This window comes from Chaetomium fimeti (genome assembly GCF_033439085.1).
Source record: "Chaetomium fimeti strain CBS 168.71 chromosome Unknown B0H64scaffold_7, whole genome shotgun sequence".
NCBI classification, from domain to species: Eukaryota; Fungi; Ascomycota; class Sordariomycetes; order Sordariales; family Chaetomiaceae; genus Chaetomium; species Chaetomium fimeti.
The window spans coordinates 1,150,241-1,175,953 of NW_026944335.1; the positions used below are offsets into that span (position 1 = coordinate 1,150,241).

General features: G+C 56.1%; 10 protein-coding genes across 10 annotated transcripts; 5 read left to right on the forward strand and 5 right to left on the reverse strand.

Annotated features, from left to right (window-relative positions):
* Positions 1-79: 79 nt before the first annotated feature.
* Positions 80-630, forward strand: B0H64DRAFT_419700 (cytidine deaminase-like protein; the record flags this gene model as incomplete). Its single annotated transcript, XM_062805404.1, has 2 exons — positions 80-430; positions 466-630. The coding sequence occupies 2 exons, from the start codon at positions 80-82 to the stop codon at positions 628-630; spliced, it is 516 nt and encodes a 171-aa protein (XP_062655929.1).
* Positions 631-811: 181 nt separating this feature from the next.
* On the forward strand, positions 812-3,649 carry B0H64DRAFT_477559 (uncharacterized protein; the record flags this gene model as incomplete). The annotated part of the gene is made up of 4 exons (XM_062808208.1): positions 812-1,089; positions 1,170-1,540; positions 1,654-1,969; positions 2,466-3,649. Exons 1-4 carry the CDS (start codon positions 1,047-1,049, stop codon positions 3,647-3,649), a joined length of 1,914 nt encoding a protein of 637 aa, XP_062655930.1. The 5' UTR covers positions 812-1,046.
* B0H64DRAFT_477560 (2',3'-cyclic-nucleotide 3'-phosphodiesterase) lies at positions 3,626-4,989 on the reverse strand. Its single transcript, XM_062808209.1, has 4 exons — positions 4,793-4,989; positions 4,169-4,610; positions 3,983-4,030; positions 3,626-3,931 (listed from the first exon to the last, which is right to left on the reverse strand). The coding sequence occupies exons 1-4, from the start codon at positions 4,830-4,832 to the stop codon at positions 3,727-3,729; spliced, it is 735 nt and encodes a 244-aa protein (XP_062655931.1). The 5' UTR covers positions 4,833-4,989; the 3' UTR covers positions 3,626-3,726.
* Positions 4,990-6,078: 1,089 nt separating this feature from the next.
* Positions 6,079-8,332, forward strand: B0H64DRAFT_365316 (kinase-like domain-containing protein; the record flags this gene model as incomplete). The annotated part of the gene is made up of 2 exons (XM_062801872.1): positions 6,079-7,237; positions 7,301-8,332. The coding sequence occupies exons 1-2, from the start codon at positions 6,335-6,337 to the stop codon at positions 8,330-8,332; spliced, it is 1,935 nt and encodes a 644-aa protein (XP_062655932.1). The 5' UTR covers positions 6,079-6,334.
* Positions 8,333-8,753: 421 nt separating this feature from the next.
* B0H64DRAFT_376952 (uncharacterized protein) lies at positions 8,754-9,138 on the reverse strand (the record flags this gene model as incomplete). Its single annotated transcript, XM_062802503.1, has 2 exons — positions 8,754-8,892; positions 8,924-9,138. The coding sequence occupies 2 exons, from the start codon at positions 9,136-9,138 to the stop codon at positions 8,754-8,756; spliced, it is 354 nt and encodes a 117-aa protein (XP_062655933.1).
* Positions 9,139-10,360: 1,222 nt separating this feature from the next.
* B0H64DRAFT_365317 (uncharacterized protein) lies at positions 10,361-14,215 on the reverse strand (the record flags this gene model as incomplete). Its single annotated transcript, XM_062801873.1, has 4 exons — positions 13,648-14,215; positions 11,997-13,584; positions 11,863-11,943; positions 10,361-11,806 (listed from the first exon to the last, which is right to left on the reverse strand). The coding sequence occupies exons 1-4, from the start codon at positions 14,058-14,060 to the stop codon at positions 10,361-10,363; spliced, it is 3,528 nt and encodes a 1,175-aa protein (XP_062655934.1). The 5' UTR covers positions 14,061-14,215.
* A 3,126-nt stretch (positions 14,216-17,341) lies between these two features.
* B0H64DRAFT_406619 (uncharacterized protein) lies at positions 17,342-18,117 on the forward strand. The gene has a single exon (XM_062804514.1). It carries the CDS (start codon positions 17,355-17,357, stop codon positions 17,733-17,735), a length of 381 nt encoding a protein of 126 aa, XP_062655935.1. The 5' UTR covers positions 17,342-17,354; the 3' UTR covers positions 17,736-18,117.
* A 1,468-nt stretch (positions 18,118-19,585) lies between these two features.
* B0H64DRAFT_419703 (PLAC8 family-domain-containing protein) lies at positions 19,586-20,189 on the forward strand (the record flags this gene model as incomplete). Its single annotated transcript, XM_062805405.1, has 2 exons — positions 19,586-19,873; positions 19,941-20,189. The coding sequence occupies 2 exons, from the start codon at positions 19,586-19,588 to the stop codon at positions 20,187-20,189; spliced, it is 537 nt and encodes a 178-aa protein (XP_062655936.1).
* Positions 20,190-21,566: 1,377 nt separating this feature from the next.
* On the reverse strand, positions 21,567-22,635 carry B0H64DRAFT_406623 (uncharacterized protein). Its single transcript, XM_062804515.1, has one exon. It carries the CDS (start codon positions 22,565-22,567, stop codon positions 21,674-21,676), a length of 894 nt encoding a protein of 297 aa, XP_062655937.1. The 5' UTR covers positions 22,568-22,635; the 3' UTR covers positions 21,567-21,673.
* A 1,765-nt stretch (positions 22,636-24,400) lies between these two features.
* B0H64DRAFT_406629 (uncharacterized protein) lies at positions 24,401-25,259 on the reverse strand. The gene has a single exon (XM_062804516.1). The coding sequence runs from the start codon at positions 25,201-25,203 to the stop codon at positions 24,703-24,705; it is 501 nt and encodes a 166-aa protein (XP_062655938.1). The 5' UTR covers positions 25,204-25,259; the 3' UTR covers positions 24,401-24,702.
* Positions 25,260-25,713: the final 454 nt, after the last annotated feature.

A 25,713-nucleotide genomic window follows, 5' to 3' on the forward strand; every position in this document is an offset into this window, starting at 1 on the left:
AACGGAGGGAAGCCGGATGAAGACAGAAGTGGAAGCGACAGGGCCACTCCAAGGACCCTCCCCCTCCACAAACTCAGCAATGGCCACCCACGAGTACCCAACATTTGCGCCAGGCGACCACAAAGCGTACATGGGGTACGCGGTCGAACAGGCACGGCTATCACCGCCATCGCCGTCCAAGTTTTGCGTCGGCGCGGTTCTCGTCGACGCCGACCGGGACGAGGTCCTCTCGACGGGCTACTCGGAGGAGCTGCCGCGGGACCGCCCCGGCGACCCTGGCTCGACACACGCCGAGCACTGCTGCTTCATCAAGGTGGCCGACCGACACGGCGTCCACGACTTTGATATCGCCGACGTCCTCCCGCCGAACACGGTGCTCTACACCACCATGGAGCCGTGCAACGAGAGGCTGAGCGGGAGCCGGACGTGTGTGGATAGGATCTTTGGATGGGCGAAGCCATCAAGGTCGTCTATGTCGGTATTCGGGAGCCCGACACGTTCATTCAGCGGAACGAGGGAATTAGGCGCTTGGAGGAGGCTGGAATCAAGGTCGAGATGCTGGATGGTGACGCCGAATTGCGGGCGCTCATCCTGGATGTCACTTTTGCTGGTCACGTAAGGGAGAGCTAAAGGGGCGTTTTGCTGGTGGTGGAAAGCTTGGGTTGCCGGTCGAGCTCGATGGCTCGGACCCCTCGATTGTAGCACCAGAACCTCGGCGTGCGGACATAGGTGAAAATATTATCCCAGCCGGTGCCTCGGCCACTATCATAATGACCAATAGCCGTTATTCTCTCGGTGTGCAGGCCGGTCGAAGTAGCCGTTGCATATATCATGTGCCAGGTGGCGAACGGACAGCACGTCATGGCCGGCCAGACGCCTCGGCATCGGTCGAAGACGCACGAGACGTGCGCTCTGATCGCAGGAATATAAGGTCGAGCGTCTCTCCGCAGCTCTTGTCCCAGCTTCTAGGGTTTCTTCCGTTTCTCCCATCACTCGTACACCGAGGAACCATCTTCATTTATTGCACCTATTCCACGGTTGGAACAATGGACAGAACAACACGAACACTGATGGCATTGGTCCTCCTGCGTAAGCACACAATTCCACACCTTTTTAATCGTCGATGTCTAGTATGCGTCAGGATCAACTGACAAAACACCCGACAACAGTGTTGGTGGCCGTGGTCCACGCACAGCGGTTCGGGGGATACTACGGCCCGAACACCAACGGCAACGGCGCACCCGGCTCCGGCTACGGGCCCGTTGGAAACCCTGGCTCGAGGCCCGGCAACGTCGGCGGCAGCGGCGGTTTTGACATCAACGAGGTCACGCGGGTGCGGGCCATGCACGGCATCATCGCGGCCATCGCCATGGTCGCCCTGTTCCCGAGCGGCGCCATCCTCGCGCGCCTCGTCCCCGGCCGCGCGGGACTGTGGCTCCATTCCCTGGCCCAGCTCGTCGCCCTCGCTATGCTGGTCGCGGCTGTCGCGTTGGGTATTCATCTGGTGAAGCAGGTGCAGGTGGGCACTGGTAGGGACTTGGTAAGGGTTTTGTGTTTTAATTCTCTGTACTTTCCCCGTCTTCTTCGGTCCTGGATGGCTGGTTGCTGACGGGGACGTGTGTGTGTGTGTGTGTTTGCTGACTTTGCTATTAGATGGGTGATTCGAACCCCAACTACCACTTCATCATCGGTATCGTCGTCATGGCGTGTCTGGCTCTCCAGCCAGCGTTCGGGCTCCTCCACCACGAACGCTTCAAGATCCTCAGGCGTCGACAGCTTTGGTCCTACGTGCACCTGATCAACGGCCGTGTGTTCATCACGCTCGGCATCGTGAATGGCGCGTTGGGGCTGTGGATTGCTGGAGCTTCGAACCAGCTTAAAATTGCGTATGTTACGGCGGCGGTAGTCATGTGGGGGCTGTGGATGTGGGTGGCGGGATGGAGGGAGTATCAGATCTGGAGAGACAACGGTATGCCCTGGAGATGGCGGAGGTTGATGGAAAGTGGACTTCCGTTTTGAATTCGATTCTAAAATTTGAAGTTTAGGGCCACCCAACGGATCAAAGAGGCATCGGAAACGCCCAAGTTACCGATTGGCCACGGAGGTCGATAGGAATCTAGCGGAATACTGACGGGAAAGTCTTGGAAACAAACAGTTTTTGTTTATGGGATGATGCAAGTTGGGAACTTGGGAAGTTGGGCGGGAAACTGCTCCCCTTCGCATGCCAGCAGTCACAATGTACAGTGCGCTACACCGTGCGTTAGGCAGATAATATAGCGGACTTACAGTACACCCCTGTAGATCTCACACGGTATGGGCCTGAAATGAAACGAAGCAAGTTCCCAATTCTCATCTTTTCATCCTCCAACTAAGTTAAGACGCAGCATCGATGGCCGCCGTTTCATCCTCCCGCGACTGATCTCCGGCCTTTGAACCGGTTGGTCTGCTCGGGGTCTGAGCCGTAGCGGCGAGACCTGCCCTTGGCGTCACCGGCGACATGACCTCGGATGAAGTTGAGAGATTTGGGACCCCGCGCCCTCCGGCAGCGGCCGACAAGTGCCCCGAGGATGCTGTTGCCGACTTGCTGACCCTCATCATCACCACGTCGCCAACCCCTTCGGCGCCCTCGACAGACTTGATCTCCCAGATTCTCGCTTCATTCCGTGAATTCTGTCCCGACTTGACCCGGTGTAAAGTCATCCTGGTGCTCGACACGTACGACCACATCAGCTCGACTGCACGGCTCAAGAAAGGCCATGTCACGACAGAGGGCGCTGCAAACTATTCCGAGTACAGGGATAACGCGAAGCGGCTCATCCTCGAGGAATACGCGCCCGGCAGGGAGAGCCACCGCTTACAGGACCTGGTGGAAGACTATGACGAGGCCGAGTACGGCTCCACCGCCTACGCACAACAGACGAACGCGGTGCCGCTCGCAATCACCAAGACTGAGGATGAGCGTATCATCTTCGTCGAGCCCCTCCAGCGCCTCGGTTTTGGGCTCGCCGTGCGCTCAGCCCTCAGGCTGACGAGAACACCCTATGTCTGGATCCAGCAGCACGATTGGGCCTTGGTGTCGGACATTCCCCTGCGCCCGCTCCTCGCCACTATGAAGCAGCATTTACAACCCGGCGCTGATGGCTTGGGTGATGTCGAGATCGCCAAGGTGCCAATCAAATACGTCTGCTTTCCTTCGGTTCGGATGCTCGAGTATGCCAAGTCCGACCATGTCATGCAGTTCCCGGCCCTGCGCGCCCTGACCAACCTGCACAAGCAGAACTTTACCGTCAAGTCAGACGATGGAAGCACGGCCAAGGTTCCGCTCACCCCTCTCTTCTTCTGGCACGACAAGCCTCACGTCGCCGAGACGGAACACTATCTCGCCCAGCTGTTCCCGGACCGCGCTGCGCTGCCCCGGGGCGCCTTCATCGAGGATACCATCGGCCACCGTGCGAGGACAGAAATGAAGGACGGCCAATGGAGGAAATGGGCCTGCTGGCTGTACTACCCGGACGAGGGGAAGCGGCTTTGCATGAGGCATCTCAAGGGAAGGACCTGGCGGGGAGCCGAGGGCGAGCTGGCCCAGAAGCTGGAGTACATGCGGCTGAATCAAGGGGGTAAAGTGCTTAATGTGAGAGTTGAGGAGTAAATTTAATAGAGGCGGCTACTGAATAAACTCAGTTGTAGACCATCAGAGCACCTGATCTGAATGTCAAACCAATACCCCTAGAGGACCCTCGTCGCGATGGGCTTTCCCCACTCCGAGACGGGCTTGTCTGTTGGTACCAGCCACACCACGCCGCCATCCCATCCATCCCAACTGGCCTTCTCTTCTCCGCCGGCCAGCGATTCCTCTGACAGCTTGACTCCGGCCTGCATCACTAGTATTGTGATCTCTCTCAGGGCGCCATCCATGATGGCCTCGTTCCCGCTGACACTGTGTTAGTCCCTATTTCTCTGAAGGGGCGAGAATCACACTTACTAGACCAGGCTAACGTGCGGTCCAAACTCCTCTCTCCAAGAGCTCAGCCTGTACCAACGTCAGCACTGCTCACCGTTCCACGTCAACCAAGCTGACGTCCTCCCCTCCCTTCGAAACACGCCATGCCACCCCAACAACAAAAGCACATGCAGAACACAAGATCGCAACCTAAGAAAGTAAACTCACCACTTCTCCGTCTCCGCCCCAAACTTGACCGCCCCCTCCGCATCCACCTCAACCGCCTCGCCCGCGACCCCCACCGCCCTCGCAATCCCCGCCAGCGCCCTCACCCCCTCAAACGCGACCCGGATAAAGCACCGCCTATAAAACACATCCTGCCCCTCCACCCTCTCGAACCTAACCTTCACACCCCCCGCAGCAGAACCCCCCTCCTCCCCAGAAACCCCAGAATCACCCCCAGAAGAAGAAGAAGCGGCGGAAAAGTCAATCCGATCCAGCCAGCCCTGCGGATCGTCGCCGTACGTCGTGGCCGGGTCGATGCCGCTGGTGAGGGTGAGGTGGGCGGGGAAGAAGTGGGGGACGACGCGCGGGGCGGAGGCGGCCTCGCGGGGGAAGCGGGCGGGGAGGGTGGCGGTGATGAGGGTTTTGAGGAGGGCGTGGAGGGGGTCTTTTTTTTTGTTAGTATTTTGGTTGTTTGTTTTGGGTGGGAGAGGGGTGGGATGGTGGGAGTATGTGTGTGATGGGTTGGGGTGGGCTGGGTTGGTGAGAGGAGGGGGTTAGGGGGGGTTGTGATGGGCGGGAGTTGAGAGGGGGCGAGGGAAAAGGGGGAATGGGGATGGGGTGACGTACGGGATTCGGGAGGCAGCAGCCAGAGAGAGGAGCCGGCCATTTTGTTTACTTTGCTTTAGGACGATCGTCAGAGTCGGTATGGTGTTTTGGCTGATGCTAGTTTGAGTTTATGCTGAGGTCTAAAACGCGCTTGGGAGCTCCGTAGTCGGGGTGAATGTGCGGAGTTGTGGAGTCGGGGCTGAAGTGCTTGGTTCTCCATCGGGCCGTGCCGCTTCGCCTCCGATGACTTCACTGCTACTGTTAAGCTTAATATGAGAATTGTACATGTAACTTGGTAGAAATAGTCGGATCCCATGATACCCTTTTATTCATATGAAGTAACCAAGAGTTGGTTTAATTATTCACTCCATTTAAATATCAACGATAGGTATCCAATCCATTTTTCAACGTTTGTCTCATCATAAAGACCATCTCCCTCTGCACTTTCCCTTTGGAGAGCTTCGGCATTCACGTCCAAAGTCAACAGGCGATTGACTTACATCTCATTTACTACCTATGGAGGCACCATGCCAGCGACTCGCCTCCTTCACATTCGAGGCGAGATGCCCGATTTAATGAAGACACACCCCCAAACAATCCAAGCAGGTGGACCGGCCTGCCCTCGAATGCGTCGTACTAGCCTCTTGCTCCCTCGATTTCAAATAACCAGCACAGATGTCTTTGCGAAGCCCGGTGTGGACTATTGATCTCTCCGGTGGAGCCATGCTCGTCCTTGCCGTCAATGGAATGCGCTGGGGACTTGGCTCAGGCGAATAAAGGAAAGCAGATGGAGGACGGGCGGGTCGGATCATGGGAAGTTTCTCCTCATTGCGCTTCGCCCACGCTGCGTAGTCGGCAGCCACCTCGGCGACAGTACCTAGGCCTAGGCCTCCCGAGCTGGAGCCTTTGACTTGACGGGCGAGAATCGGAGGTCATGGTCTCACAGTATGAGTGGAAGTCAGACAATGCCGAAGGAGTTGATCGCCCTCTTCGGCGGGCTGTCTTTCTTTTTTTGATAGGTAGATAGTGAAGACCTTGAGATTGCGGCGAGTTAATAGAGCGGACCCGCCGCCCTTCGTTTCTGATGATGTGTTGGGCATGTCGTTGCTACAAAAAGATTTGAAGAAAAATGGCACAAAATAGCGATGAAATGTTTTGGAAATCAATGGCGAGGCGTACCAAAGGATATTAATGTCGTTAATAAACGTGAGAGCAGATCATGCGATGTTGAGCATGAATGCGGGCCAGGCGTCTCCCCCTCCCCTCGTAAGCGCCCACGGCACGCTCTCCGATTCTTGCAGGCTTGGCATCACGACCTCCCGCGCGCTTAAAGTCGGACACTTCGGGGCCCAAAGGTCTCGGGGCGAAAGATGAAGATGAATCCTATCATGAGATTTATTACTGGCTCTCTCGTTATTAATACTCCACAGACAACCAGATCTTCGACTTCTTCTGTACTGCCCCTGTCTGGGACACTCACCGAATTCAATTTTCATTCCTCCTTCCGCTTTTTCTTTCCCTCTTCTCTTTCCCCCAGTGTCTTCAGTCTACCGCTCTTTCACCATGCCTCCACGGGACCCTCCCCCTCCTCCTCCTAGACCTTTCCGTAGCCTGCTTTTCACCCTTATTCCGCAGGACGAAGAGGCCAAACGCATCGTGAGCCTGAATCCCGACCATGTTACGCGGCGTCTTGGGGCGCCAGTTCTCGCCTGCTACGCCGACCGTCCTTCTAAGGTCCAGGGACGTCTCTTGTCATTCGGCCGCAATTCCACCAACGATATCCAGCTGCCATCGGGTGACCCTACCCCCGAGTCGAGGCATGCCGTCACTACCAACACCGCGAAGCGCATCCGCAACGCCGGAAACTACCGCAACCATCACTTTTTCTTCTTCCTTGCCCCATCCGGCGAGCTTATCCTCCGCGACTTGTCGCCGCGTCTGACAGACATCGAAGTTGAGAATGCAAATGTCTATGAGGCGTCGCTGTACCGCCTTCGTGGCATTAACCCGCGGCAGCGGGTCATTCCACGAACCTCGAGAGGGGTCTATATCATCTTCGGCACGAGCACCTGCTTCAAACTCCAATGGGAGCGTGTGTATCAAGGACATGCAGACCTAGACGACTCTGAGATCCAGGGGGAGCTTGCTGGTCAGGCTCTGGCCCGACAGGCGCACGGAATGACTCTCACCGGCCCGGATGAGGACACCCCCGTGCCTCCCCCGAACCATTCCCGCGAGCTCAGAAGCCGCTACACGCCTTCCGGCGGACCCTCGCTCTCCGGCCGTCTGATACCCATTCACAAATACGGCGTGATAGGCTCGGGTAGCTTCGGCAGGGTGTCCAAGTCCGTCGAGCTTAGCTCGGGTGAGCTCTGGGCAGTCAAGGAAGTCAAGAGCGGCACGGGTGACGACCAATGGAAACAATCCTTCGTCAGAGAAGTCGAAGTGCTGAAAACCCTCCATCATGTGAGGAAAGGCCCGCACAATACTACGGTTTAGGGCGACTTGCTAACTGGCACCACCCATTAGGAACATATTGTCCATTTCGAATCATATCAGGATTTTCGGATGGGAGGGAGTTACCAATTGTTCTTTAGATTCTATAGGGGCAACCTAGGAAGCCTGATCCGGCACACTTGCAACCAGCCGGAGAGGCCGAGACTTCCACACAATTGGGACAGATTGGTCACCCAGATGTCTTCTGCACTCGACTATCTCCACACAAAGGGGGTGGTCCACCGAGACATCAAGCCCAGGAACATCATGTACGACCATCGTAAGGAAAGTGGCGACGTGGATTTCTTCCTCGGCGACTTCGGCCTCTCCATGCCCGCTGCCGCGGTCCAGAAGGCGGCGCTGGGCGGCGGGACTGCTTTTTACAACGCACCCGAGATCAAGGCGACTCGTTCCCATACCACAGCGTCTGATGTCTGGGCCCTGGGCGTTACCCTCTGTCAATTCTGGGGTTTTTGGTGCAGCGCCGAGGCGGACATGTCCGACGCGGCCTGGAAGAGAAAGCTCGCCGTTTATGGGTGTGTTGGCTCTACGGATAGCAACAGCATTGTTGCAAGCACCGAGTCTGACAACGACATCTGGGCACATCGGGTCGTCGAATTCGCCCAGAATACCACCATTCCCCTCGCCCTCGCCCGCATGATGAGCGAGGTCGCAGACGAGCGCCCAACAGCGGCGGAGCTGAAGCAGACCCCCCTCGTCCGGTTTACCGAACTCCCGCCTGAGTCCGCAGCCGCCAGAGGGGCAGTGGGCGCAGCCCATCCCACACCCCCGGGCAACGAGGCAACTCCACTTCCAGCCCCCCCATCACGATCCCCATCCCGATCCCCATCCCGATCCCCATCCCGATTCCCATCCACCCGATCCCCATCCCGATCCCCATCCCGATTCCCATCCACCCGATCCCCCTCCCCATCTCATCACCAACCCCCACCTGACAGTGACAGCAACAGCAGTCTGTACACGCACGCGCGGGAGCCTGAACCTACCAGCGCTACAGTTACTTATGAGCGGGGCGCAGAGCAAGCCCCGGTAACTGCCCTTTGATTATTATAGCGCCTGCGGGGGGCAGCGGTGGGAGGTGGTGAGGGTGCGGGTGCGGTAGGAGGGCGGGGTGTTTGGTAGCCGGCCGCAGGATGCGCCGGGGCAGAGGCGTTAAGGTTACCCCGTGAATGTGTACATATGATAGGGTGTGTGTTGGGGTTGGGGCTGTGTGAGTACCTAGGTAACGTTAAAACTTGCCAAACTGCGACCACCTGCGACGAATCGCGCCAACCCCGGGGCCGTCGTCCAGCAACGCATCTTGCAGCCGCTAAGCGTCTTCCGTAGGCCCCGAACGCAGCACCCCTGCCTCCGTCACGGACTTGATAGCGCCATTCCCTAGGCCTGGGAAACCCTCGTCATACATTTGCTTGGTGAGAAACTGCCGGTGAATGAGTTTGTTCTACCCCGGTACGTTCCAACCGGCTCAGGCGGCCGATATCTTCCGACCGACATTCGCCCTGCTCAGGGCCTGTAAGAGAGCGTTGTTGGCCCGGTCCGCCACCAGGCAGGCGTTGAGAAGGGGCTGGGGTCTTGCAGGTCGGTCAGGCGGTACGGTCGAAGGACTAGTAGAGCCAGCACGACACGCGAGCCTACTTATCTTGGATCAGGGATAAGAGGAGTAGGAGAGTAGCGGGAAGGACGAGAGGAAACGAGACGAAATAGACGAGCGCATCCGCTCCGTCGGAGTGGCTGTACGCATCACGAATCTTCAGCTGCCGGATGCATGCGCCGCTGCAGCAGTCAGCGTCGATGTCGACGGGGGCGTCGCGTACTTCGTCCCCAACATCCCGACTCAACTGCAGGCCCATGACGGCCCCGGCCCGTTGGACTCCCTACCTGCCGACGGAGATCAGAACTGCCACCGGGGCTGGAGCCTTACCGGATCGTCATCACCCTCCCGCAACTTCGCAAGCAACCCCCGCCCCCCTGCGCCTCTTGATAAGCCTGCCGTCAGTCCTCATGAAACTCAAGGTCAGGTCCAGTGCAACAAGTGCATAGGCTTCGGACACTATGCAGAGAGCTGCTACGACCAATGGCGATGCCCAGCGTCGCGGGGCTTTGTCACCCAGCCACAAACTCCGTAATCCCATATGTCCAGCCCGTTTCCCATCCCCCTCAAACGACTGCCCCGACTCGCCGCTGTTCATCGTCAGTCTCTATCGTACCCGCCAAAGACTAGGCGATGCTGGACAAGATTTGGCATGATGAGCATCCCCCTCGAGGGGCGTGCGGTCTGAGGAGTTGCGGTACCTGCTCGCACCGGCCCCGCGATCGCCGGTCGGGGAGTGGACCCGGCTCGAACCTGAAAGGCCTCGTTGGTGGTCTCCTGGGGTGGAAGTACATAGAACGCCTACAAGTACGGATGCGCGTTGTCGGGACAGGAAGCCCAAAATTACAGTGGGCTGTTCCCTCTTGATGTCGGCGGGCTTTGGCGGATGACTACAACTGCGGAACCACGTCACGCGTCCTGTGCCTCTTGAGGCAAAAGCTTGGCACAAGGGACGGGAATCGGGGAATAGAGCTGGACGCAAACCCCAATAGTCTCCGGGCGTCCCGAGCAATGCCTGGCAGTCATCTGACCGCGGCATCGTGTACCTAGGTACTAGACGAGGGTAACTTAGCGACCCGCGCGCTGCCACTGTGACACCAGGTCGTTATCTGCCATGCCAGAAACCAAGCGCCGGAAGGCTGAGTGTGGAGTTGAGGAAGAGGTGGCATCGAGTAGCCGCTAGTAGAGGGTAGTGGGCGCTCCTCTTAGGTTGTGGTTGTTGCTAGTAGGGCTTTACGATACGCCTCCACACTTGCTGCTTGCTTTGGGTATATGTTGGTAGGAACTAACCTGCTAGGTGCAAACCAGAGCAACATACAGGGCTTCGGGCCACTCGGAATATTTTGACATGGATAAGAAGCATCAGAACCCTAGCATCAACACGACGCCTATTGAGTGTTTATGAAGGAGAAAAGGTCAACAACGTCACACCACCAGATTCATTCCCGAGCGCGAGCTGATTCCCATCCCTCCTCCAGCAGTTAGGTCGGTATTGCATCGGAAGCCAGAGCACTTCCTGCCCTTTTAGAATAACCCACTCTCGCTGAACACGGATCGGACTGGCGGGCGAATACTGGTCGAGATTGAAGCTGGAGGCGACAGCATTGGCGCCCGGGCTGCTCCCAAGAGTCTAGAAAAGTCATGAGTCGGCAAACGCAAAGATTTATAAGAAACCAACTAACCGTTCTCCATGCTCGCCTTGCTTTCCCGGTAACCACATTCCATTTCCAGACTGTCCCATCCGTCGCAGTCGATAGCAGTGTTCCCCCTCCTGGCAAGAAAGCCATCGACGTAACGCGAGAGCTATGACCTTTAGCTACCCGTTTACTAGTTGTTACCTCTATATCCCACAGCCGTATAGTCGAGTCGTCTGAGCCCGATGCGAGGGTTTTTCCATCTGGCGAGAAGGCCATAGACAAAACCATATGAGTATGGCCTCCAAGGGTCTGCCTTTCCCTTCCTGTTACCCCATCCCACAGCTGTATAGTTGAGTCGAGTAAGCCCGATACAAGGGTTTTTCCATCTGGCGAGAAGGCTAGAGACCAAGCCCCATAAGTATGGCCTTTAAGGGTCTGCCTTTCCCTTCCTGTTACCCCATCCCACAGCCGTATAGTAAAGTCGTCTGAGCCCGATACGAGGGTTTTTCCATCAGGCGAGAAGGCTATAGACCGAACCGCACGAGTATGGCCTTTAAGGGTCTGCCTTTCCCTTCCTGTTACCCCATCCCACAGCTGTATAGTCGAGTCGTCTGAGCCTGATGCGAGGGTTTTTCCATCTGGCGAGAAGGCTATAGACCGAACCCAATCATTATGGCCTTCAAGGGTCTGCCTTTCCCTTCCTGTTACCCCATCCCACAGCCGTATAGTCCGGTCGTCTGAGCCCGATGCGAGGGTTTTTCCATCTGGCGAGAAGGCTATAGACTGAACCCCACGAGTATGGCCTTTAAGGGTCTGCCTTTCCCTTCCTGTTACCGCATCCCACAGCCGTATAGTCCGGTCATCTGAGCCCGATGCGAGGGTTTTTCCATCTGGCGAGAAGGCTATAGACTGAACTCTATGAGTATGGCCTTGAAGGGTCTGCCTTTCCCTTCCTGTTACCCCATCCCACAGCTGTATAGTCGAGTCGTTTGAGCCCGATGCAAGGGTTTTTCCATCCGGCGAGAAGGCTATTGATACGATGGAGGTATTATTGTTCACCTGCAGTATTTGTAAACATGGGTCCCAATTTTCCTCGGTACCCCAAATGCTCTGAAGAGCTGGGAGCCTCTGGTTCCAGAATTGTTTCCGTATGAGACTGTTCACGGGAGAGAACACAAGGGCCCCAGAGTACGTCTGCAACGGCGTTTGTTCTATCACCAGCCCATGAGCGAGGACAAATTTCAGAGCATCGGCGAGGAATTCTGCGAGACGGTCCATGGTAGCAATCGGCTTTTGCGTATATTAGTAGGTGTAAGAGATAGAGTCAAGGCATTAGATGTACATACCTCGGATGTTTGGACCACGGACACACCGAAGATATTCCTAAATGAGAGTCCCGCTCTTCCTCGGGGGCTTGGGCCAACCGCCTGTAATAACTTTTTAGTAAGAGGAAAGAGTGCGTAAGACTTCCGCAGCATACCTGGACTTCGCGTAAGAGCCTTCTAATCGATAATATCCCATCTGAAAGCACGCCTAAAAGGCTTATGCTCTCAAGCCAATGAAGCAAATGGGTACTCAGAAACCGCAAAACGCCTTCTCCGTCGAGCTCCCACGAACACGAACGGAGAAAGTGGTCGATCCAATAGACACAGGCGTAGCGTATACGGTTGAGTGGATCAGGATCCGGGCGTACCACCTCGGCAATCAGCGAGCCGGGTTGGCGTAGGTCGTACATGTCTCGATGCAGCGAGGTGGGCATCACCTGTAGCGACCGTAACAGGATGGCTCGATGGGCGCCAGCTTCACCATCTGGGAACACTGCTTTGGGTGCATGCTCGATCAGATAATCCTTGGCCGACTGGTGGATAAGATAAACGTTGTCTTGTCGGATAGTGAGAAACGAAGCGCATTGATTCACAGCCCTCTCCATGTCGTCCGTCTCATCCACGGCGGCTAGGGTTCGCAGCTCCAGAAGATGGAGCGGACGTCTGGTGAGCGTAGCGGTCGAGAGAATGCGCCGACAGGTTGCGGCATCCCGGTTTTTGCCGATTTCGTCCATCATCCGGCCGTAGAGCGGCTCCAATCCGGGGGGCATTGTTTCCAGCAGTGGGAGAAGCTCCGAGGGTAGCTTGCACGTCAAGAGTTGCTGAAATACGAGAGCTACCCAGAGGAAAGTTCCCTCCGCCTTCTTCTGCAGTTCCTTTCCGATTTGGCGTTGCAGGTCTTGGTTGTGCCGTATCAGCTCAAGCTGCGAGACTTTGTGGTGGATGTAGACGTTAATGGCTCGGGATACATGGTCTGCGTTGAGCTCGAGGCTCAGTGTCGTGCGGGAGTCTTCAAAAGAAAGCTCTTGTTGAATATCGTGCCAGTTCCGGCTGGTGAGTACCCATCGGACCTGTGACGTTGCCGTCGAGGCCGTCTTCCTGATAAATCTCAGCAGCTCCGATAGCCCGTCTCGACACTCATCCAAGGCGTCGACTAACAGGTAGGTGGGCGGGAGAGCTGGGTCACGTAGCAAATTGTCAAGGACGCCGGACAATGCTGAGAAAGTGTTGACGTTGGCGTCATCGAAGAGCTGTTTGCCGGCGCGCTTGTGCTTGGCTTCTAGGTGGTGAGTGAGCGGCCCATGCCGGTCAAGAAGAAGATACATCAAGCCCTTCAGCACTGCTGTGGAGCTTCTGAGCCGAGGGTCGGTAGCTTCACAGAAGAAGTACGAGATAAGGCCGGCGTCAGGAAGAGGACCAGAGCCGATAGCGGCCTCGAACTCGTCGATGATACCACACAGCAACATTGTCTTGCCTTTGCCTGCATCGCCCTTGATCCAGAGCAGCCGAGATTGGTCGTCGCCGCGCCAGCGCTGGAACTCCGAGTGGTCGAGAATCCATTTGTACGAGTCCTTTAACAAGCCGCCCTTCCTGTCCTCGATGCGTCGCTTGTCGTCACTCGGGTCAGTACAGCTGGAACGCAACTCGGCCAGGCATCCGCCTGGAGCATTCTGGGATAGTGAAATGTTTCGGAGGCTGTGCTGGATATTTTCGAGCTGCTTCCCGCCCAATTCCGCTGCCTCTCTGTCTAGGTGTCAGCCAGGGGATACAACGCTAGGGGGTGGGCAATGAGAGGGGGGGACTGACAGATGAGCGGCTGTGATGTAGACTGTGAGTGAGCTCTTTTCCCTCTCCAAGTCGTCGAAGAGGGCCCTAATCTTGCCCTCTTGCGCAACGCCGTTGATAGCCGCCCACGTCTTCTTGCCGAAATTAGCGTCCGTCTCGCAGGAGATGGCGTCAAGAATGGCATAGAGACTGCGACTGTGGCTGTCACAGCGTCGTAGAATATCTTCGATCTGAGGCGTCTGGAGCGCCGCTGTCCGCTGCACTACGGTGGCGATGTCCTTGAGTGTCTCGATCTCTTGGATCCATTGCTGTGTCTCGGCCGGGGCGTTGCGCGATTTGCTACGCACTTCTTGGACTAGCCGAATGACCTTGAGAGTCACCTCGATGAATTGCCCAGCGGCCGCGACGATACCAATAACCTCGGCTCCGGACATGTTTGGTAGGATCTGAGGATTTTCATTCCAAAGGCTTGTTCAAGCAACTGTGCCCGTCATGGAGAATGATAGCAGCGTTTGCGGGTTTGGAGGGCGCGATGAAATATTTGATTTGAAGTCATAAGCGTTATAGGTGTTGGAAATGGAGAAGTTTGAGGACGGGGAGGGCTCAGTAGCGTTTGGGCATCAAGCGGGGGCGGCTTGATACCGCATCGAGAACGGTGGGCCGGTGGCACGACAGGCACACCCCCCCATTTCAACCCTACATACAGCTCTTAAAGCGAAAGTTCATGGTCTGGTTCCTCCATCCCAGTTTTGCAAAAACTTTTAAGGCAAAAAGAAAACCACAAAAGACGCACGCACACGCAGCGTCTCGACGGCACTCCTCGCGATGGCTTTCCGTGGCGAGTATCGCGATACAGAATTGCCAAGGCTCTGCCTTCCCCAGCTGCAGACTCCACCGGGTCCATGTGGTTCAGTCCATCCTTCGGAATGTGCTAAAATAGTCGCCTGTGAGGGCACGAGTCGGTGGTTCCAAAACGAATAGCCCAAAGTGGGAGGAGAAGAGTCTGATTTTCGGATAACCGATCTCGACTGTCGGGTGGTTCTGTACAGTAGGTAGTTAACTCCAGAATAAGAGGAAGAGAATCCTTCAGGCAAAAACCCCCCCCCAAAAATTGGTTGGCTGCGCACGGCCCCTCTCAAGCGAACAAGGCCCTGCGGATCCGGATGGTCTTCAGGTCGCTTCTGATTGCCCAGTGGGAGGTTCCGGTGTGATATCTGAAGATTGGTCGGTCCTGGTGGCATGCCTTGTATATGACCCACAGCCCCCTCTGTGTTGGGCCTGCTGACTCTTTTAAGCTCGACGATGTTGGTGCGAGCTGAGGGACTGAATGGGGTGTGGATGAAGGAGAATGGGCGATGCCTTCCGGCCTCCGTTGTCGGCGCCGTTTGTAGTCGTTACGGAGCCGGCCGCCCCTCGGGCCGCACTCCGGGAACGCGAACGGGCTGGTTAATATGGATAATATTATGGTTTCTCAATCCCACATAATTACATGCTACTATTCCAAATCAATGATCCGGAGTTTGTGAATAAGTTAGCTGCTGATGTTGGGCATCCAATCAACCATGCCCCTGGTATAAACAAACCCCGGCTACTCGACTTCCTTGAACCATGAGCCCGGAGTAGAATCTGACCAACGTTCTTCGCAATAATTAGAAATAAACTAAATTTGAGGATCATTAACGCCACGGAAGAGATGTGTTACACGATTAGGAGCTTGTCTATAGGATCTGGGAATAAAACATTCCATCAGTTCCTCAAACTAAACGGGGACTACACGAACAAAAGTTCCTGGGCTCACACGAACCCATCACACACCCTGAACTCCAAGAACCGAGCAAAGCCGACCACGAAGCCAACCCACCCACCCTCAAACCCCACTCTCAACGCAAGACCTGAATAGGTAATCACCCGATTAACTCTCCTCATAAACCCTCATCTTCACCACACCCTCACTAACCGCGGTATTCGGTTGCACAAACTTCCACCTCAACTTCGGGTTCGAGCAGACACTCTACCGCCACAGCTCATACTCGCCCTGGACGGCGCAAAGGGGCTCGTAAAATTATGTTTATTTCCTATTTCTTTCTAGTTTTTATTTTTTATATCATTCTTTTCAATTCCTTCATACACACAGTATATTCCGGAGGCAAATTCATTGAAGCTTCGCTTCAATTATGTCTGCACCTCGTTGACAGCCGCCCGTGGATGCCGGACACCCGAACCTTGCCCCTGAAGGTGAACAACCTTGCCCACTAGTTAAGGCCCGACCCTGTGAGCACTCGACTTCTTTGACCGCGATGTAGATAAGTAGCCATGCGCCTACAACCAAGTTCCTGGCCACAGATGCTCTTTTGCAACCCCTCGGGTAACTGTCATATGGCCGTTGGAGCCAGCCCGGGGTCTAGAACAGAAACCGCCGGGCTCTGGATGCACAATTGGGGCATCAATCGTGATGCGCCAGCTGAATCAACGTCATCTGGTCCAAAAATCCACATTGGCGTGATCATTGTTCGGATCAGCGGTCAAAACCCGGTCTGCTGCGCCGTACCGAGGCCACCACCAAAGGCCCCAAGGCGGCCACTCCGCAACTGGGGGTATGAAGAACGGGCGATTCAGCGACAGGAAGGCCGCGGCCGTGGGAAGCGGCCCGATAATCAAGCAAAATGAAACTGAGCAGAAAGCCGTTGTCATCAGCTCAACCTCCACAAGGGCATGTTTAAAGTCTGTCTCCCAACTTGGTGTAAAATAGTTCGACTCTCCAGACATCAACCGCCTATTTTTATATTTACACATTCAAAACCAATCGTTTTCCTAATTCTACCTTAATATAATCCCGACTCCTGATCCGGCTGCTACACATATAGACTGTCTGGGATAGTCGGCAGCCAACCTTGACAACAGCACCACCACACAAAGGAAGAAGAAAAGAAAAGAACACCAAAAAGAATCCCCCTAGTCAACCCGCGAGCGGCATAACCACCCCCCACCAAACAATGCCCCTCGCGAACACTCTCCCGACCGGCTCCAAGCCCAGCACGCCCGGGCTCTCGGCATCGCACATCACGCGGGTGACGCTGGCCAACGGCTACCGCGCCTACCAGGGCGGCGACGGCGACGGCGACAAGCCAGCCAAGCAGAAGAAGACGGTGCGCTTCGTCAAGGGCCACACCACCATCCCTAACGTGCCCTACGCCCAGCTGTGCGCGCCCGCCGCCACCCACCACCACTCCCACCCTACCCCCACCACCTACGACAACAACAACAACACCAACGAAGACGACGACGACTACCTCTACCCCCTCGACCCCGCCTCCGACTCCGAATCCGACCAGGAAGACTACGCCCCACCAACGCCCCTCCCGCAAACGCCCATCCTCGCCCGCAAGCACGACAACCCCCACCCGCAAAAGAAGTTCGACCCCTCGGCGCAGCAGTTCGAGCGTGTCGCGCGCGCCGACGGCAGCACGGCGGCCTGGCGCAAGCGCCCGCGCTTCCGCGGCAGCGGCTTCGTGCGCGTGCTGGACGACCCCGTGGCCGAGGGGCTGGCGCTGGCGAAGGGGGAGGGGGTGCGGTTGCCGAGTGATGGGTGGCGGGTTGCTGGTGGTGGGTTGCGCGGGGTTAAGACTGTGGAGGATGGGGAGGGGGTGGGGGCGGGTATGGGGATGGGGATGGGGATGGGGATGATGGCGGGGTTGGGGGTGAGGTTTTCGATGGGGGATGTTGGTGGGATGGGGGCTTGGGGCGAGGGGGAGGGGGGGTATGTGGTCAAGGTGGTTGCTGCGGGTGGGAAGAGGGCGAAGTGGGGGAAGATGGGTGCGAAGGTGGTGACGGAGGAGGAAGGGTCGGTGGAGGAGGCGGCTTCGGAGGCGGCTTCGGAGGCTGCTTCGGAGGCTGCTTTGTCGGAGGCGGGGTCGGATTCGGAGGATGACTACGACTTTGTTCACGACTTCTCGCTCGAGGAGGCCGAGGGGTGGGTGCCGGTGATGGTGGCGGAGGAGGATCAGGGAGACGATTGGATGTCGCTGACGGGTTCTTGGATCAAGATGGGGGACGTCGGCGATGTCAAGAAGACACAGGAGAAGACCCAGGAGAGAGTGGTCGCTGGCTAACTGCTTGTTTGGGTTAATTAGCAGAGTTCAAAAGTGCTCGAGATCTCACCCGTCTAAAAGTCAAGATCACGGATGGGGTTTGGATGAGTTGTTGAGAAGCACAAGTTGAGAGTTGACAAAATAAGATGAATCGAATTAATTGGCTCCAATAAATCCAAGGCGTGGTTGTTGGCGGTTCGCGAGCTGAGTCGCGAGCAGAGGGAAACCAGGCAGCAGGATGACAGGCTTCAGTGCGGACTGTGTTGACGTTCTTTCCCGCAAGTCTTCAACCGCGACCACCAAAACCAGGCCGGTAGCTCAACGGTCTGGTTACTACCCGCGGTGGTCCCGCCCACGGGCAGCTAATTCACCACCATCGGTAACCTGAATTTTAGCAGACTGGAGGATCCGGGAGGAGAGTTGGAGGCCCGCTCTTTCCTTGCCAGCTACCCTTTCGTCTGAAGGTTCAATTTCTTGAGCATGAACACAACAGCGTCGTGTTCCATCAAAGCCAAATAGCGCCGTGTTTCAAGGCAGGGAAGAGTCTTCGCCGATGCCGATGGATACTCCAAAAGAACAACGACCATTACAAACCCAAGACATTCTGACATCATGAGGGCTCTGCCCCGGTTTATCAAAGAGATCGCCGGTGACGGTAAAAACATCTCTCACGCCGAAGGTCCGAGGGCTGTTCCCCTTCCTCGACATCCGAGTTCAATGTTCAGGATGAGAGTTCCCAACCTCAAACAAAACGGTCGCCAATCTCGGAAATTCTCAAGAAACCTATTTCTGGAAAGTCCCAAATTGAAGCTTGGAGGTTGACCCGAGTTGCGACATGGCCTCCACAATCGACGAGGTGATCTCCCCGATCGTCAACAAATGGCCAACGATAAACCGGGGATACCACGGATATGGGCGATTGGCGAGATGATCCAAAACGGTCAAGCCGCGACAGTTGGAGAAAGCAATGCGAGCGAAAGCATGAAGAAGGTTGCAAAGCGGCTCTGCGTGGTCAGACGGCATGACCTTCTCGAAGATGAGCGATGCTAATCTTGGATAGCCGATGCAAGCCACCAATCCGGGGGACAAGAAGAGTGGCGCCCTTGCTGCTGGCAGTGGTCCAGGTCTCGCATGTGGCCGAGACGGGGCTTGCAGGGGAAGACGCTTCACAACCTGTGTGTGTCTGGAAATTTTAGGCGCGTGAAGCCGTTGTGGGGGAGTCTGGAATTCTGGATTCCCCTGGCTCGTGCAGCAACAAAATAAGGACCCCCAGCAAAACCAAACAAAAATATCCCACGCGCCGGTAAGACGGGGTTCGAGTCGGCCTGACTTGCCCCGACTCCCCTCTGCAGCGTCCCCACTCGGCAGACCGCAGGGCTGAACTGGCGCGCTGGGACCCGCCGGCGAGGGCGAGCTGCGGGCATGGTCAAGCGAGTCAAGCTCGTTGCCGTCTCAGCCCTGTCCGGATAAGCTCGCCAAGCGTGATGGCACAGCAGTTCTCATCTCCACCGCCCCACAGTCCATCGTGGCCGTGGCCAGTCATGGCCGAGTTGGCCAACACCATGTCACACAGTCACAAGCTGTCAAGCTCGAGGAAGGAATCAGAGCGAGAACGACATGGGGTGTGGGGGAACGAGCGAAGGACGGGGAGAACCCCCGATATAAAAGAGCATGGCGTCCCTCAGCCGTCTTCTCCTTTGTTCGTGCTCTCACCATCCCATCCATCCAAGGCTATCAAGCAAACAACAGTTTCAAGTCACTCATTTATTCTCTTTCCATCTCCAGCAGTCAACATTGATACCCGGCCTTTGCCAACCCTTTTGATTCCTTCTCCCACTTAAACCAACCTTTCAACCACAACAATCAACACAATGGCCGCTCCTCAGCAACAGCAGCCCGCCGCCGCGGGCCCCGTCAACAACGACGACATCGCCGACTGGACTGCCCGTCTCAACGATGTGCTGGCCCGCCCCGGCGAGTACGTCAACTCCAAGTCGCCGGCGACCGCCCAGCCGTGGTACAACGCCTTCTTCGGCTGCTTCGCCCCGATCGACACCTGCCTGATGGCGTGGTGCTGCCCGTGCGTCGTCTTCGGCCGCACCCACCACCGCATGCGCAAGAATGCCAACCTCGAGGGCTACGAGCCCATCAACACTTCTGTATGGTTGCCCCATCTTTGGCTCCCCTCTCTCTGATGAGACACCCCAACTAACAAGCATCTCCCAGTGCCTGCTCTTCTGCGGCTCCGGCTGCGTCGGCCTCCACTGGGTCCCCATGGCCATGCAGCGCGCCGACCTGCGCACCAAGCACAACCTCGAGGGAAGCTGCCTCTTCGACATTGCCACCGCCTGCTGCTGCGGCTGCTGCCAGATCGTCCAGGCCGACAAGGAGGCCGCGCACCGCGAACCGCTCCTTGTCCAGCAGCAGGGCTACCAGCCCCAGGGCGGCATGGCCTTCCCCGGCGCCAAGCAGTAAACTACCGGAAACCTATCTATTAAGGAATGATAATGGGACAAAGAGACGGCTGCGGTTGATGACTGCGGATAGTTAATGCGTTGCTTGGTGGATGCTTGGTACCTGCCTTGTTTTGGCGGTGTTGGTCTCTCTTGGGTCATATTTTTCAACTGCTCAGCGCATATGATACCTTTTCTAGCCTCAATCAAAAGTGCTTTCAACTCACATTTTCAAATGAAATTTTTGGGTGCGAGAATCGTGGTGCCCAACCTTCATTTTCTCGCAACACCATCCCGTCACCACCAACACGCTGAGATAGATGGTGTCAATCTCAAAATTCTCCAAATGATCAACAGCCTCAACCCCGATCCTCCATGCATTAGCTCGTCTTGGCATATTCCTAGCGTTGATGGGCTGAGCAATCCCTGTCCGGTAATTTAAATCCGGCACTTGAACTCGTCCGGAAACGGCATCCACCCCGACAACCTGCAAAGTCCCAGACACGCCAGTCAGGAAGTCTCAGACATGGCCCAACGGCCAAACGGCCCATCTCAGGGTCTCCACGAAGTGTGTCCTTCGTCGGGACCTAAAATTTCCCCGCGCGCGGGACCACCGAGATTTGGGGGCAGTCTTGCAGTGAGTGGCGTTTCCGCCCCGTCGTGACTCGTCGCTCCTGCTGCGGAGGAGCATGAATGACGGGCAGTCCGAACTGCGAATCTCTTCGTTGGATGTGTGTGAACTACCTAACTCAACGTTTGTCTCCAAGTGGAGTGCTCCCTGCCAACCGATACTAGGGAGCGTATTGTCTGGTTAGGGCCTTCGGGAAATTCCTGGCGGAGGGAATGTGCCCAAGGGTGACTGTCGAGGTATGTACCCTGAAAACAAGGAATGCATCATGGAACACACCACAACATCCCGGTGCATCTAGAATACTCTTTGCTCCGTAGGGGGACAGGTGAATCCAGAGTGATCCAGAACTGCTCCGTGATTTTTGATAGAATTCAATATTTGTCTTGAGCTCCCTATCCCCTCTCATTCCCAAAAGCATACACTTCCGTGAGGACCTTATACTTGAAAAATGTACGGTTAGTCGTGAAAGACCAGTCAGATAGCTACAGATTAGAGGTAGCAACCAAATGGTAGGGAGTTATCATGTAGTACATACAAACGTAGAACAAATATTGTATTCATCCGCCTACCATGAACTCTCGGTCTAGTCAAGCAAATCTAACTGACAAAGCCGGGGAGCATGATTCTGCCAACGGCGGGGGCGCATGGGGCGATGGAGATTGAGTCCACGGTTACGGGGTGTAAGATAATATACGCATAAAGGAGCTAAAGGAGCGGCCGGTATGATGACAGGGAGAATACGTCCTGGAAACGCAGTAGGTCATGTTGTTTGGATGGACACGGTAATAGGAGTACTTAGGTACCTAGTTTCAACGAATGACACCCGAGAGCCATTGTAAGCCGTTACACTTTTGCACTGCTACGGAAGGCGACGTCTACAGCATCAGCGCTGTGAGCCTCTTGCGCTGCTCATCATTCTCATACAGTGCCTCATAATCCGCCCTATCCACCGACCAGACCTGGAACTCAGGGGGGAAGTATCCAGCCTCGTCCCAGTCCACAATCTTCAGAACATGCAACGTCTCAGCATGCATCAAGATGCTGTGCCCATGCAGGTTACCGTGGCAAAACACATATTCCGACTGGCCAGATTCAGACTTCTTAGGTGGCCAGCAGGCGGCCTTGTCGTGAAACATAACCCAGAGCGGCGGGATGACCACCCCACCCAAGCCCGTGGTGTCCGAGGTGAGCGAGTTGAGCTGCGGAACGACCTCGTCGGCGACGAATCGACGGGCGTTGGCCCTGGCAATGCGGTCGCACTCGTCGCACTCGTTGCCGTCGTCGACGTGCGTTTTCCCGGCCGGCATCCGGCATCGGTCCCTAACGACGTCCAGCCACACGCCGCCGTGGGTGCGCTCCGTCTCGATCCATGCCGTTCCGTCGTCGTTCTCACCGAAACCGATGAGCCGGGGGACGGGGATGGTCGTTCGTTTGGAGATGAGCTGCAGGGCTGCGGCCGAGTTGAGGATCCGTTCCTTGTCGTATAGTCTTGAAGCTAACTCGCCGTTGGTTGTCTTTTGCCAGGGTTTGACGCTGTGTTTGAGCTGCGTCGATTTGGTGGTGATGAGATTGTAGAACGTGGTGAGGGACTCGCCCTCCTTTTCCTGATATCCTGAGACAACCATGATGAAAGGCAAGGATGACAGGGAGGAGTCAGAAGTGTGATTGTTGTTGATCTTGAATAGGACTTGGAGAAGAGCGGCAGAGCCAAGATGATGGAACTTGAGAACGCCAAAGGACACTCGATCTCGGAATGTGCCGGGATACATACGCAGTTGGGTCTGGAGTCCGTAGCCTTCCTCACGAGTCACAGCCTCGCAGGGGCACGGCTCTCGGCTCATGTTTCAGATACCACCCACAGGAGGTCGGTACATATGTACATGTCCGACGCAATGCGGGGTCGCACACACCTGCCTTGGCAGGCGAAGATTACCAGGTAGCCCATCTACCTAAGTAGGGAGGTATGTAAGGGAGGGGGACTCACGCCTTTGCCGCCAAAAGTTCTGTATTTGAAGCCGCATAGCAGCTGTTGTTTAATGAGTTGGCCTGGTACGCATTCTTCTTCGGCTTCTTCGGGAATTACCTAATTACCAGGTACCCAACATGGTTTAACCAGCCCCTCTGTTGGGCGGCTGAGGCCCCAACCAACTCCCAACAGTTGGACCACAACCACCGGTTTGAATGGGGGTCACCGTTTTGCGGCTGATCACTCCTTGAGCCAACCAGTCAAGTCCTCGGCCTTGAAACGGCAACGCAGAGCTGCATGTTCTAAATAGAGCTCGCCTATGCCACATGGTCACGCCTTACTCCGGCCTCGGCCCTGTCGTTGGTTTGAGGTCTTCTCCCTGAAGCAGCCCGGAACGACCTTCTTGGAGTGTACTTGGCATCAATATACTTCCTGCGTGGGCCAGCTTGCTAGGGAAGCCGAGTAACTAGCTACTTGAGCCGATGGGCTCTGCCCCCGGGTCGGCCGAGTTTCATACCCCCCACATGGTGGTCTGTTAACTAACCCAAACAGTTCACCAACCTCGGCGGCGTAGCTTGATGCCCAAGTTTGACTGAAGGCCAGGTCTGGCCGATGTTGAGACAAACGGAAACCAAATGCACTGATGAGAGTGGCAGTGGTGGAAAATGTTAGTCGTTTGAGAAAGGCACGGGAAGCTGGAATTAAGTATAAAGGTTTGTCGGACCGCCAAACCATCTCACCATATTCTTGACCTCCCAGTCGCTGCTCATTTCTTATCTGCGAACACTTCTCGCCCATTTACAGTAAGCTCTCACCACACCGGCTCCCGATCCAGTTCACCAAACTCCACGGACCGCCAAAGAAAGCTGACTTGACCTTTGGCTCGACTAGACTCACAATTATTTCTAACTTTCTTATCATTCCTCATTGTTCTGTGAACACGTCGGGCACATTTCCGGTAAGCGACTTCCATAACTGCTCCTGATTCTCTCTACCAAACCTTCGGCTCAGGGAGGAAAGCTGACTCGGCGGTTGGTTTATCGAGACATCCCTATACAATCTCTCGAAGACCTTGTACTTTGCCATCAACCCCACCTTCTACCGCAATGAGGAAGTCCACGAGTGGAACCAACTCCAAAACCTCGGCCTCCAAGGGTACGAGGACAGAAGCTTCTTCAAGCGGAAGGGCGGGTGGTGGTGGAGCCCCCGTCAACTCGAGATATTTGGTACCCAGGGCATTTGACTGCTGGCACTGTAAGACGAATGTCGGCGTCTCAACTTCCGTGTGCCCCGGAGATGGTTGTGGTGTCAGGCCCTTTATAATGTGCGGATACCTTGGCTGCGGTCCGAACAGCCTGCGCCATGATCCGGTCTGATCGTGGGTGGTCTCTGTGTGTACCATAAGCAGGTCTTGTGGTCCAGTCTTGGTCCCGGCGGGTTCCGGCCATGTTCACTTGTTTGAGTTGTACCTGAATTGAATGTACATCACCAGGGAAAGGCGTGATGGGCGTGATTGGCTGTCTTAGATACTAGTATCAAGATGATAGAGACAATTACTTATCTCAATCATGTTCCTACATATAATTCGGACTTCATCGTACTTTCTGATTGGGATCGTAATAAGATCATTATCCTGGGTAAATCGAAAACTTGAGTTGCTAAAACCGACTTAAATCGTCTCTTCATAATGACTAAATAATTCCATGAACTGTAAGTGCAACCGCTGTAAGCCTGCCCTTTACTGGAGTAACACCAACGTCTCACCCCCCGCCCTGTATCTACACAGCCAAAGCAAGCGGTGCTAAACCCGGGCCTGAAATAGCACCATCCTATCCGGATTCGTCAAGCCCGGGAGCCGGAATGCCGGTGTTGCCAAGTTGAGTCCTCTTGATACCGGCGAGCCTTCATTTTCAAGTTCAGGGAGAGCCAGGCAGCCAGTCAATTCCTCCCTTCCACCGCCGTCTTACCGGCCTCCGTTACCGCCGCCTGGTCAGGTTCCGTGGCAGTATCCTCCTCATTCAACCACGAGGGCATAATGTAATCGCTGTCCCACATGCACACGGCCTTCCTCTTCGCCTCCGCCTTCTGCCGCTTCAACCTGGTCCACTCGGCGATCTGCTCGCTCTTCAACTCACAACCGTGGCAGTCCTCGTCGACGTACCGTAGACAGTTGCACGTCTCGCACAGAACCTGTCTGTGGAAGCGCGCGCGGGCGTCCGCGTCGGCCAGCTGCGGGTGGTAGAAGCGCCTCAGACACTCCCAGCACCGGCGGCGCCAGTACTCCCCGGAGCAGAGCTTGCGCGACAGGCGGTACTGCTTGTCCGAGAAGTGGCGCTTCTCGCGGATGCGGAAACACCCAAAACACGCCCTCGGATGCGGGTGCCATATCAACGACCGCGGCCGCGGCCGCTTCGCCCGCTCCATCACAAACTCCCACATGCCATACACATCGCGACACTGCCCAACCGGATCCACCACCCCCCGAAAGAACCGACTGACCCTCTTCAGCGCCAACAGATCCCCATACCCCAACAGCCCACACACCCTCTGCACCACCTCCCTCGGCAGCCCTTCCACCCCCACCTCCCTTTTCACCACCTCCCCCTTCACCACACACTCCCCCCCCTCCACACACTTCTCACTCCCCACCCTCGCCACCCCACACCCATGACACGGATACCACCTCACCCCCCCCTTCACAACCCCCCTCAGATGCGCATACCGCCTCTCCCTCACCCCACACTCAAAACAAAACCTCCCCATCTGCTTCTCCGCCCCCTTCCCACCCTTCCCCCTCGCCCCACACCGCTGGGAATCCCCAAACGCCTCCCGCGGCAGGAAGCGGAAACACGTAAAACAGACTAGCCGGTTCGCGTGCTGCGGGTAGTGCTGGTCGGCGTGGTGGTAGAGGGCGAGTTTTTCCGTGGGGGGGCGGCCGAGGGTGTCGGG